General features: G+C 40.8%; 1 protein-coding gene across 3 annotated transcripts in view; it reads right to left on the reverse strand.

The window, feature by feature from the left end:
* Positions 1-13,895, reverse strand: part of PKD1L1 (polycystin 1 like 1, transient receptor potential channel interacting) — a 412,276-nt gene that overhangs the window by 214,343 nt on the left and 184,038 nt on the right. For all 3 annotated transcript variants that reach the window (XM_073630682.1, XM_073630680.1, XM_073630681.1), the window contains exons 22-24: positions 13,198-13,298; positions 10,014-10,206; positions 6,718-6,801 (exon numbers count right to left, since the gene is read on the reverse strand). In XM_073630682.1, the coding sequence (XP_073486783.1) occupies positions 6,718-6,801; positions 10,014-10,206; positions 13,198-13,298 (378 nt within the window). The remainder of the gene's footprint in view (positions 1-6,717; positions 6,802-10,013; positions 10,207-13,197; positions 13,299-13,895) is intronic.

The raw sequence follows: 13,895 nt of genomic DNA on the forward strand, positions 1-13,895 counted from the left end.
TGCCTACGGACATCTTAACAGGGAGAGTCTGGAAGCGGATAGGGCCCCCTGGAAGAACAGTGCCATCAATTGCCGAGACCACTAGTGGCGTAGTGAGGGGCGAAAGAGCAAGCTTCATGGAAGATGCAGTTCTCCAGTCCATAAAATTGCCAGCAGCCCCAGAATCCAGATATGCCAAGGCCGATTGAGAGGTAGCGCTTACATGAAGGAACACCGAAAGAAGAAGACGAGGTGGTGATATTTCTGGGTCCAATACTTCACCTTCCAGATGTATTATACCTGAGCGTTTCCTGGACGAAGCGAGCAGGAGTCACGAAAATGCCCCTTGCCCCTACAATAGAGACACAGGCCCAGAGTTCTGCACCTAACACGTTTCTCGGGGGTTATCCTGGTCCGGCCCAGCTGCATAGGTTACTCAGCTGGCAGAAGATGCTCCACAGGATGAAGGGAGGGAGGGGAGCTCAGGTTGACTAGGGACCAGGGAGTACTGGTGTCTTTTTTCTAGGGACCTCTCCTGAAAGCGAATATCAATCTGGTTACACAAGGAGATGACATTGTCCAGACCGGCAGGGATGGTTCTTCCTGCTAATTCATCCTTCACTCGGTCAGAGAGGCCATGTAAAAAGGTTGCAACTAAGGCTTCATTATTCTAGCTCAACTTAGCTGTGATTATACAGAACTGGAGGGCATACTGTCGCACTGCACCAGACTCTTGGCGAATAAAAGGGCACCGGCCGCTGAAGAAATCCGGGCCGCTTCCTCGAAGATATTCCAAAAGAGCTTCAAGAAGTCAGACAGGCTAGAAACCACTGGATCATTCTTCTCCCACAGCCCAGGCTAAAGCTTCACCGGAGAGGAGCGAAATAATATAGGCTACCTTTGCCCGATCAGACGAGAAGTTTTGAGGCTGGAGTTCAAAGTGAATAGGGCACTGGCTGAGGAATCCTCTACAGGCCTTGGAGTCCCCAGAGAAACGGAACGGAGCTGGCAGTTGCAGTGAATGTGTGGCTGAGACTGCGACCGGAATAGGTACAGCCGCCGATTGTAATTGAGGTTGCTAAATCAGGAGTTCCTAAAGGAGGCCTGATGCTGCTCAAAGCGGGAAGCCAAATCCTGGAGGAATCGCATCACTTGAGTCTGATTAGATTCCTGGATGGCTTTGTAAGTTGTTGTTAGTATTTTGAATTTAATTTGTTGGGTGAGTGGAAGCCAGTGGAGGGATTGACAGAGAGGAGTAGCAGACACAGATCGATTGGTAAGGTGGATGAGTCTGGCAGCAGCATTCATGATGGATTGAAGGGGGGATAGCCTATGTAGAGGTAAGCCAATGAGAAGGGAGTTGCAGTAGTCATGACGAGAGATGACCAGGGAGTGTATTAAGAGCTTTGTTGTGCCACTGGTTAGAAAGGGGCATATTCTGAGGTTGAGGTGGCAAGATTTGGACAGTGATTGGTTGTGGGGCTTAAAGGAGAGTCCAGAGTCCAGGACTACACCTAGTACCTTGGCATGCGAGGATGGGCTGACAGTTGTGCCATCAATTTTGACAGAGAGATCAGGGGAAGGGGCACATGGTGGAGAAAAAATTATAAGTTCGGTTTTGGATAGATTGAGTTTGAGGAAGTGGTGTGACATCCAGGCTGATATATCTGTTAGTAAATTTGTGATAAGTGAGGAGACTGAGTGAGTGAGCTGAGGGGTAAAGAAATAGATTTGGGTGCCGTCAGCATAGAGTTGGTATTTGAAGCCACGGGAGGCTATCAGCTGACCCAGGGAGGAGGTGTAGATAGAAAATAGGAGAGGCCCAAGGACAGAACCTTGGGGGACTCCAACAGAAAAAGGAAGAGGCGAGGAGGAAGTAGAATTGTAAGTAACGCTAAAGGTGTGGTTGGATAAGTGGAAGGAGAACCAGTGAAGAGTACAATGGCGTGGAGTTTTTGGAGGTGTAGGGGGTGGTCAACCATATCAAAGGCAGCAGAAAGGTCCAAGAGTAGGAGTACAGGGTAGTGTCCATTGGTTTTGGCCATTAGTAGATCGTTTGTTAGTTTTAGGAGAGCAGTTTCTGTGGAATGTTGAGGATGAAATCCAGACTGAAGGGGATCAAGAAGGCTATTCTCGGCAAGGTGGTCGCTCAGTTGGTTGTAGACCAGACGTTCAAAGAGTTTGGATAAAAAGGGGAGCAAGGAGATGGGGCATAGGTTGTTAAGATTGGTTGGGTCTAGTGAGGGCTTTTTTAAGTATAGGGCTGACTAGTGCATGGTTTCGAGAATTGGGGAAGATGCCCGAAGAGAGGGAGAGATTAAAGATGTGGGTTAGAGGGTAATAGAGTGTAGAATAGAGCCAGAGGGTGAATGTAAAATTTGTGAGGTAACAGGATCCAGAGGGCAAGTGGTTAGCTGGACGTTAGCAAGTAGTTTAGCAACCTCGTCTATAGCAGTGGGGTTGAATGAGGGACGTAATGATTGTACCTGTGGGCATGAAGTGTAAAGTGTGGAGGGTATCTGAACAGCAGAGCTCTCTCACAAATTGTTTCAATTTTCTGTTTGAAGTGATTGTCGATCGTCTGGGCAGTGAGTGAGTTAGTGTGTGGAGGCGGTGGAGGACGAAGTAGAGAGTTTAAGGTAGGCAAGAGTTGATGGTGACACGATGATAATTTAATGAGAGTGATAAAATAGGTCTGCTTGACAGTGAGGAGGCAGGAATTGTGATTTTGGAGGGCAGATTTACATTGGTTGAAATCTTTCTAAGACCTATGCCCCGTACACATGATCGGATTTTCCGACAACAAATGTTGGGTATGAGCTTGTTGGCTGAAAGTCTGACCGTGTGTATGCTCCACCAAACATTTGTTGTCGGTCTTTCCGCCAACAAATGTTGGCTGGCAGGTTCTCAAATTTTCCGCTAACAAATATTTGTTGTCAGACTTTCCGATCGTGTGTACACAAGTCCATCGGACAAAAGTCCACGCATGTTCGGAATCAAGTACGAGCCGGAGATATAACTAGCGTTTGTAATGGAGATATCATGTACGTTTTGTACGTCACTACGTTGGTAATTGTTGGCAAACATTTGTGTGACCATGTGTATGCAAGACAAGTTGGAGCCAACATCTTTGAACAAAAATCCATGGTTTTGTTGTCGGAAAGTCAGATCGTGTGTACGGGGCATAAGTCGCTCAAGAGCACGGCTATGCTTTTTCAGACTTCTAGTGTCATCTGTTTGCCAAGGTTGAAGGAGTCAGGGCCTGATTCTGTATGTAGTGAGGGGGCCAGTGTATCCAGGGAGGCTAAAAGTGAAGCATTGTAAACAGAAGTGGCTAGGTCGGTCCAGGACAGGGGTGCGATTTTATCATAGAGGTGGTTGGTAGCAGAGTAGGGAAGAGAAGGGTTGAAATGACGTAGGTTTCTACGGTAGCTGTTAGGCAGTTGGAGTGAAAGGAGGTGTAGGAGAGGAAGAGAGTGAAACTAATAAGGTAGTGATCAGAGAGAGGGAAAGGATATCTGGAGAGGTTGCACAGAGTGCTTAGGTGGGAGAAGGGTATTGCCTTCAGAGTGAGTTTCTATGCATGTATCCATTGCTTCAGGTCAAAGGAGGAGGTTAGACTGAGAAGTTTTGAAGTAGCAGGAGTGTTAATATGGATGTTGAATTCCCATAGAATGATTGTGGGGATTTCAGAAGAGAGAAAGTAGGGTAGCCAGGCAGAAAGGAAAAGAAAGGTTGATACCGGTCAAGGGGGCCGGTAGATCACAGATATCCTTAGATAAACTGGGGAGAAAAGACGAATGCAGTGTGCCTCAAATGAGGACAGTGACAGAGAGGGAGGTGGGTGAAGTACCTGAAAGGTGCTATGTGGGGCAAGAAGGATTCCGACACCCCCTCCCTTGCATCCACCGGGTCTGGGGGAGTGAGTCCAGAGAAGACTACCATGGGATAGGGCAGCAGAAAATGCAGTGATGGATTCATGAAGCCAGGTTTCGGTAATGGTGAGTAGATTAAATGAGTTCGTGATAAAGAGGTCATGGAGAGAGGTGAGTTTGTTAGACAGAGCGGGCATTCCAAAGGGTGCAAGAGAAAGATTCTGGTCTTGGGAAGAAGAGAAATGGGAACTAGATTGTGTGCTTTGAGGCTGCAGCCAGAGGGTGCAGGGTAATGGGTGTGTTGAGTACAGTTAAATGGTGGAGGCCCAGGGTTTGGGGATACATCTCCAGAGGTTAGAAGCAGCAGAAGGGTGAGGGAGGTAATGTGGGAGTGCGATATGGGGGAACATTTTTTTTGTGCGTGTGGATTTAGCATTAGTAGAAGTTTGTGAGTGCAGTAATAAGGATAGGATAGAAGTGGGGGTGATATATATAAGCTGTGGGGTGGAGAAGAGGGGTGAAGGAGAGTTAGTTTAAGGGTGGAGGACACAGCTGTCAGAAGGAGTGGTAGAGAGTGCATGTTACAAGGGGAGAAATAACTGAAGGTGTAAACAAGGTCACCTGTAGTCTGTGTGAGGTTTTTCAAAGTATTTTCCTGTGTTCCTTGGCTTTTTGCATTTGCTGAAGTGTAGAGTCAGAAGTGCTCTCACTGATAGAAATACCCCCACTTTGAGAGAGAGAGATGCTTTAGTAGGGATGGGGGTGGGTGCTTTCCAATTACTAATCAGGGAGTTAATAAAAGATGGCTGGCTAAACAGAGCAAAATTCTCACTTCAGAAACAGTCTTACAAGAGGACAGCTAATAAGGATAAAAACAGGCCATAATTTAAGATAAAGCATATGGAGAAATAAAGCATTGCAATGTGGACAGTCTACAAATGGTTAAGGAAAAATAAAATACCAGAGTTAAAGCCCGACATAAGGAGAGCAGTTTTCAGTATTGCAATTATGGCTGGAGTTGCAGCAGTAAGAGCATACCAGAGTTACAGACAGACATAAGGAGAACGGTTTTCAATATTGCAATTACCAATCCATTTGATGATTGCCTAGTTGCCAACTATACTGGGTGACAATATATTAAAGTGATTGTAAAGGCTCGTTTTTTTTTAAAGAGAAAAATAACAAACATGTTATACTTACCTCCTCTCCCAAATCCTCCTCTTCTCAGGTTCCTCTTTGCTGCTACTGGCCCCTCTTTCCTGAATAGTGCTCCCACAGCAAGCAGCTTGCTATGGGGCACCTGAGCCAAGCTGCAGCTCCATGTGTCCATTCAGACACGCAGTTGCAGTTCGGCCCCACTCCCTCTCTCCTCTGATTGGCAGCCGTGGGAGCCAATGGTGTCGTGGCTGTGCCCCAGCCAATCAGGAGGAGAGTCCAGGATGGCCGAGGGAATTGTGGACATCGCTAGAGAGATGGGGCTCAGAATAAGTTTTAGGGGGTGCTGGGGATGCTGCTGCACACAGAAGGTTTTTTTTTTATCTTAATGCATAGAATGCATTAAGATAAAAAAAACCTTCTGCCTTTACAACCACTTTAAGTTTGCCTTTACTACCTGGTTTGGTGCCCGTTTTCTTTTATATAACACTACTATTGGATACAAAGTATCACTTTCAGTGATTTCCTATGATATTTTATGGTTGTACACTCAACCTGGTGTGTCAGAAGGGCTGCGGTTCTTCAGAAGGTCAAGGCAAAGAACAGAGGACCCATCCTATCCAGCGGTTTCTAGGGGGGTAGCACTGCATGGTCATACCCTTATTATGGTTATCATAGACCACTTTACCAATTATTAGGAAATTGGGTCTGTGTGTTTGCTTCAGCTACATCAAAAACCATGTGAAAAACATAAGAAAAAACTAAAATAGATTTGTTTTTTATGATGTATAGTATTAATGTTCGTTTTTTTAAATCACGTTATGTGTGCTTATGCATGCTATGATAAAAAAAAATATATTAAACCCCCCCAGAAAAAAAGTTGCATATGTGGGACATTTCAATATGTTTCATTAAACCTTTTCTTGGTGTATTATTGCTTTTTATGTTGTTTACACACACACACACACACACACACACACACACACACACACACACGCAAAAAAAACGAAATCCCACCTAAAGCAACTTGAACATTTTAGACAGTATCGATTTTTTTTGGTGTATTTTACTTTTCTATATAAGAAACATTAAATCTATGCAGAGCTGCACAAGATTCAGTTTTAGTAAATCAACCACTTATGTAACATCAAACTACACCCAAAAAAGCAATGAAAAAGCCTTTAAAACAACCCTAACTGTCTCAAATTCCCCTTTCACCCCTTTCACCCTTCGTATTGACTCCAATGCATTTCCCTGAAATGGGAAAATTTGCAAAATTGTGGTGACTTAAAATAGGACAGTTTCAGTTTTCAGTCATGACTGCTTTATAAAAAAAAAAATTTAGTTTTTGACAGTGAAGGTGCAGCAACACACTCATATGTCTTTAACTTTGCTTTTCTCTTGGCAGTATGTTCATTGTCAGTATATGTGCTTGCAGGAGAGCCAATTTAGCTTCCAGAGCGGTCCCTCCATATATTAGCCTCTGCTGTGCGCTTCTTCTATTGACCTGGAGTGTATCTTTAATCCTTAAACACTTTAAGAATAATCGTACCAATATGAAGAGTCTTCTGTATAAATAACTGACTGCTTTCTTTTTAATAAAAGGCTCTGGGAGTGTTTGGAAAACATATGCAGAATCGATGGGTATATACTGTATGTCAAAAGGCATAGACAAGCATGGATACAAATAAACTACTTATATTCTTACCTTATAAACTGTGAGACATCTTCCTTGCCAAAATAAGATAACACATGTCTACTGGCTGTAGTATACAGTCCCAGACGTGTACAGCTAAAATCAGAAAATTCTACAGTTTGAGAAATTACTTTTTTTGCATATATGTAATATAGGTATTAATAATTAATTAGCAGGCCAAAATGACCATACACCCGTTGATCCAGCCTAAGCTTCAGGTATTCATATCTCTATTGATTTTGGCCATACACATCTACAGTAATGGTGCAACACTTCTTCAAAGTGTACACTGCATTTTATTAAAATGGACTTAACTAATAAAAATAAATAAATAAAATATGCTTTTATAGGGATCATGTAGAAAAAATGGCAACCAGAGTCTGCTAGCCAATCTGTGCATACTGCACAACCTTATCGGTATTCTGTTGCTCCTTCAATGGATTCAGAGAGGTAGCTAAGCTGTGCTGCCTAAAGTGTATGTATAGCAAAAACTTTTTTTTTAGTTTGGGTAGAGTAGATAGAGGTTAAAATCCCAGCCAGCTTACATTTTGTTATTAAACGGATCTGAGATTGAAGCGTAACACTAGGAGTTACTTGTCTAGATATAGGTTTATTCCAGTGTAAAATCAGGTGGAAGATTTACAAGAAAGCCAATGCATTCTGGGGCCAAAACTCACCCCCTTCATCAGCACTTCAATCGAAAACACTGTATACAGATTGGCTTTAAGATACTACAGTGGTTATTTACTAAAGGTAAATCCACTTTGCACTACAAGTGCACTTGGAAGTGCAGTCACTATAGATCTGAGGGGAAGATCTGAAATGAGGGGAAGCTCTTCTGATTTTATCATCCAATCATGTGCAAGTTTTTTATTTTCCTTGCACGTGCCCCTAAGATTTACAGCGACTGCACTTGAAAGTGCACTTGTAGTGCAAAGTGGATTTCCATTTAGTAAATAACACCCTATGTTATGTTGGTCAATATCGTATATTGACCAACAGAGTCATGAAGCACAGCCTGTGCAACAATGTGCTTTATCATTCAGTTAGTTATTATACCATGTATGTTGTATCTTCAATCCAGTCCATGCATATTGTCTTCTTTTAACCACTTGCTTACTGGGCACTTAAACCCCCCTCCAATCCAGACCAATTTTCAGCTTTCAGCACTGACACACTTTGAATGACAATTGCGCGGTCATACAACACTGTACCCAAATTACATTTTTATAATTTTTTTTCCCACAAATAGAGCTTTCTTTTGGTGGTATTTGATCGCCTTTGCGGTTTTTATTTTTTGTTAAAAAAAATGTAAAAAGATGGAATTAAAAAAATTTTTTTTTTTTTTTTATATTTTGTTATAAAATTTTAAAAAAGGTAATTTTTCTTCTTCATGGATGTATGCTGATGAGACGGCACTAATGGGCACCGATAGGTGGCAGTGATGGGCACTGATGGGTGGCAATAATGGGGACTGATCTGTTACACTGATAGGCAGCACTGCTAGGTGGCACTGATTGGCACCACTGGTGGGCATTGATAGGTGGCACTTGTGGGCATTGATAGGTGGCACTCATGGGCATTGATAGGTGGCACTGGTGGGCACTGTGGGCACTGTCAGGTGGCAATGGCAGTTGGCACTGGCAGGGGGTACTGGTGGCACATATGAGGCATTATTGCCTCTTCCTCTTCAGGACCGATGTCCCTTGCTGATGAGCTGGTGATCGGCTTTATTTTCTCCTCGCGCTGTTTTGATCATGTGATCAGCTGTCATTGGCTGACAGCTGATCACATGGTAATCAGCTGTTATTCGGATCGGTGATCACCCGAGTCTCAGTGACTCGGTGATCACAGCGCACAGGGCGCATGCACAGGGGAGGCCGTCATATGACGGCCTCCCGGGAATTCAGGTCCGCGCTGTAGCCGTCATTCGGCTATAGCGCGGATGTCAACTGGTTAAACCCTGATGAAAAGGGGCAAGTTTTGTATAGTCTTCCATCTGATTTTACATTGCAATAATTTTGTATCCGGACTAAGTTCACCTTTTCTAACAAAAAAAAAATAAAATACAAGGGCACACCTTTTACACTGCAGCCTGCAAAACATTGAACCCAAGATCTGCAGATCACAGGTTTAATGCCAGGCTCCTGTAGATTCTCAGTACATCTGTCTGCCCATACCTCCTGTATGCGCAGACAGTTACTGAAGTACAAGAAGATCAATGAACTATGTGAGAGCTCACCAGCACCCTCCCAGTTCATGGAGAACTACAAGCCATCTGCTGTGGTGGAAGACAGTACTTGTAGTTCATTTGTTCACAGGAAACAATTTTTTTGAATTGTGAATGCAGGAAGAAGGTTCCCCCGCCTACCGTCACTGGGGGTGATGAAGGGAGCATATCAACTGTAACAAAACTACTGTAACGTACTGTAAATACAGGTGTAATATGTAACATGTTACAAAGGTGAACGTATACTATAACTTGTGCTGTGGTGCTTCAATCTCAGATCCATTTATTTGCATTACAAAGAAAGTTGGTTGCACAATAGGTGTCCCCATTGGAAGACTTCACCTTACTCCACTATTTTGTGGAGTACATTAAACATTTGGAGTTCCCCTGAATGTATTTCTAAATGATAATGGTAGCCATTACAAAAGAGAAGACATGGACAGCAATAAAAACTTGACACAGGATATACCAGTGATGGCAAACCTTGGCACCCCAGATGTTTTGGAACTACATTTCCCATGATGCTCACCTACACTGCAGAGTGCATGAGCACCATGGGAAATTTAGTTTCAAAACACCTGGGGTGCCAAGGTTCGCCATCACTGGGATATACTATAACTTTACTAGAAAAAACGTCAGGTTACCAACCTAGTGACTGGCAGATCTGTGTAAATCTTAGGAATGGTTGCACAATTTCACAATGCTCTTACTGGTAAAAAAAAAACTTCCATTTATGTGTTTCAACTGTGTATTTAGCTATCTGCCTGAAATTCAGCTTTAATTTATTATAATTATGCAGTGTGACTTATGAAAGATTTACATTTGCTGCTTGTTTAATTTAACTTACTTCGTCTAAGGAAGCTGAGAAGCTTTCTAAAGTCTGACAGTTGCTGTTCTGTTAATTACCAGATATCATGAAAATAACACTCTGGGGACTATAAAACAGTGTGGGTTATGAGCATGATATCTTTCAATAAATTAAGTCATATAAAATTATGTATACTATAGGAGTATATTGCACCAGTAAGTTGATGCTTCACAAAATTTAATAATGATATTTACTTGCAGACTATCTCACCTGCAGATAAACATTGCTGTTGTGGTTCCTTTCTGAGTAGAACAGTCTTTAGAATGCCATTGATTGTTATGCCAGGACAAACATTGTGTCCACTGAATGTCAAGAGTATATTGTAAAATTTTAGATATGTAATTATTTCTTGGGTGCCTTTTGTAGTCTGCATCCATCAAGGCCAGATAGACACAGCCTGAATCTATATAAAGAAAGATTATATACATATATAACTAAATAAAAGTTTAGTTTTCCATGAATGTAAACTAAAGGAAAATTTCAGTTACTAAAAAAAATCACGCATATCAACATATGAATATATGTAATATATACACACAGTGGGGTTGATTTACTAAGGTCAAATAGACTTTGCAAGTGCAGCTGAACTCTGCAAGGGAATTTGCTCCAGCATTTAGTAAATGAGGTGAAGCTTCACAAAGAATACTTTATCACATGCAATGAGAGAATTTTAAAAAAGCAGCATTTTTGCTTGCATGTGATTGGATAATGGAAATCAGCAGAGCTTCCTATCATTTACTAAGCTCTGGAGTAAATTCCCTTGCAGAGTGCTGAAGACAAGACTGAAGGCATACAAAACAATAAATAAGCAGCAACTGAATACAACTGCAGTGAATGCCTATCAAATCAACGTTTTGAAAACAATTATTACATTTATATATTATATGTATTTTTATTATTTCTTTTATAAGTATGTTGTTTTGTCAATTTACTTTTGAGCCCCTAAAAATGAGGGGTGAGGCTATGTATAAAAAATCCTAAACAGCCTAAATAATATTTTGGTAAATCTCATGAAATATAGTCTACACTTCAATCACATCTTGATTGCTTCACTGTAAATCCACACTAGTGGCATACACAACCAACTTGATGAAAATTGTGTATTTTTCCAAATATCTATGAATCTAAGTATATATGTGCAGGCACACATGCACACACACATACTGTATATACACACTCAAACATAATTATTCTAATGTATATACCTGCTATGCAGGCATTTGTGCAATTTAATGTTGATGAAAGTTATATTCTAATAATATTTCTAGTTCATTCTGCAGCCAGCTATGACTTTAAAATTGTCAAAAAAGTTTAGAACATGATGTTTGGTCAAAAATAATTTGTGTTCTGTACACTACTAGTTTATAGAACAACCTCAAAATTGTCTTGAAAAGTCTTTCTCCACATCTCCACAAGCGAGGTGATAGCAGGTACCTTGAAAATATATTTAGCCCCTGTTCACACAGGTGTGACATGTCATGCAATTTGACAGTTCCAAATCGCATGGCAAGTCGCACCCCATTGTTGGCAATGGATCTGTTCAAATTGCCATGACTCATGTCGCAGCCACTTTGAAAAAGGTTCCTGCACCACGTTTTGCCGATTTCCTTGCGACTTGCATAGACTTCTGTTGTATGAAGTCACAAGCTGCAATAAATTCGGCATTGCAAATTGCATTGATGTGCGGCTTTGAAATCTCTCTGAAGTGGCAAGATTTCAAAGCCGCACCGGTCTGAAGAGGCACTTAAAGAAACTGCATAATTTCTCAGTAACTTTTCTTAGCCAATCCTTTCTCTATAATGTCTTGAAAATCACCAACAAAATGAATACTTATTCAGGTCAGCTTATGACCTTTTACTACTTCTTTAACCACTTAAGGACCAAGCCTTTTTCTGAGATTTGTTGTTTACAAGTTAATTTTTTTTTTTTTTGCTAGAAAATTACTTAGAACTCCCAAAAATTATATATATCTTTTTTCCAACACCCTAGAGATAAAAATGGTGGTCGTTGCAATACTTTCTGTCACACCGTATTTGTGCAGCGGTCTTGCAAAAATAAAATTTTTTGAATTAAAAAATAAGACAACAGTAAAGTTAGTCCATTTTTTTATATTGTGAAAGATAATGTTATGCTGAGTAAATTGATACCCAACATGTCACGCTTCAAAATTGCGCCCGCTCGTGGAATGGCATCAAGCTTTTACCCTTAAAAATCTCCATAGGCGAAGTTTAAACAATTCTACAGGTTGCATGTTTTGTGTCACAGAGGAGGTCTAGGGCTAGAATTATTGCTCTTGCTCTACTGATCGCGGCGATACCTCACATGTGTGGTTTGAACACAGTTTTTATATGCGGGAGTTACTCACGAGCTCGGCGTGACGGGGTGCGTTTAAAAACATTTTATTTTCTTTTTTATTTTACCTTTTATTTTTTATTTTTACACTGTTATTTAAAAAAAAAATTGTGTCACTTTTATTCCTATTACAAGGAACGTAAACATCCCTTGTAATAGAAAAAAAGCATGACAGAACCTCTTAAATATGAGATCTGGGGTCAAAAAGACCTCAGATCTCATATTTACACTAAAATTCAATATAAAAAAAATTGTCATATGAAAAAAAAAAAAAAAATGACCCTTTAAGAGCTATAGGTGAAAGTGACGTTTTGATGTCGCTTCTGCCCTGCAATGATATGGAGACGGGTGGGGGTCATCTTCCCCTCACTTGTCTCCATACCAAGCCAAGAGAATGATCTGATCGCCTCCGCCTCTACCGATGGCTTTGGTAAGCGGCAGAGGGCAACGAAGCGCTGTGGGAGGGGTGGGATAAAAGTGATCTTGTGGAAAATCGCCCACAGAGACCACTTTTACCTGAAAGTGGACCGCCCGCTGAAGAAGAGGGTACCGGGGTTATGGCAGCTAGCTGCTGCCATAACAACGATACTTCTATTCAAAGTAGCGACGTAAAACGTCGGTGGGCGGTCCATAAGTGGTTAAAGTACCCATAAAAAAATAAAGTTGTTCCCTGATATGGCTGTTTTTGTGGGTTTTTTTAATTTGATTAACTAAATCTGGAGAGTGCAAAATCTGGTGCAGCTCTGCATAGAATTCAATCACCTTCCAGGTCTTTTTGTCAAAGTGTAAATGAACAAGCTGAAGTTAGAAGCTGATTGGCTACAATGGCACAGTTACACCAGATTTTGCACTCACCACTTTTAGTAAATCAACCCCCATGCTTTTAGGCAGGGTTAGGTATCCCTAGCTTAGAAAAAATAGGGGTATCAATATAGAGTTTGTATAAAGACATATTTTGTTTATAAAGCAGACATGCTGAACATTGTGCTTCTTGTTTCATTGCTATATTTGCAATTCATGGAAATCAGACACTAAAAGCTACCTTTTAAATAGTCAGCCGGAATAAATATCTGCGTAGAATTTTCTTCCAAAGAATTAACTTGCTTAAAATTGAAATTCAGAGGAGTGGGTTTTTTTGAGTATCTGTTAAAAAAAAGATAGTAACAAAAATATGTCACTTTTTCATCCAGCTACAAAGAAAAAAAAAGAATTTCTTAATATAATCGAATATCTCTTATATTGCTCAGAGTATTTATCTATAACCACGAATAAATACATTATGACAGCCCAGGGTTACCAATCCCAAGATGCTAAATTGAAACTGAGAAAAAAGTAATGGATTTTTACACCCAGTGGTAGATTCCAAATAATTACCAATATAACATTAATTATAATGGTAAAAATCAGATTTTTATTAAAATAAAATAAACACACTATAAAAACCCTTAACCCATAAAACTAGCAGGGCCCTGTACTCTGCATATTCCATTATCAACAACCCAGTTTGGTTGAGAAATACCCTTCCCCGTGAAAAAAGTGAAAAAGAATCAAAGTAAACCACTAATGATATTATACACCTCTGTAAACACACAATAGGAAGGACTATAATTTATCCACCAAACCTGTTATTGTACATATATACCATAGGACACCATTAGCACAGAGGATGGAAGGAAAACATGTATCCACTGCCACTGTTGATAATCCCTGCTATCCAAAATTACAACTTGGTTTTGCATA

This window comes from Aquarana catesbeiana, linkage group LG05, assembly GCF_042186555.1.
Source record: "Aquarana catesbeiana isolate 2022-GZ linkage group LG05, ASM4218655v1, whole genome shotgun sequence".
In the NCBI taxonomy this organism is placed as follows: domain Eukaryota; kingdom Metazoa; phylum Chordata; class Amphibia; order Anura; family Ranidae; genus Aquarana; species Aquarana catesbeiana.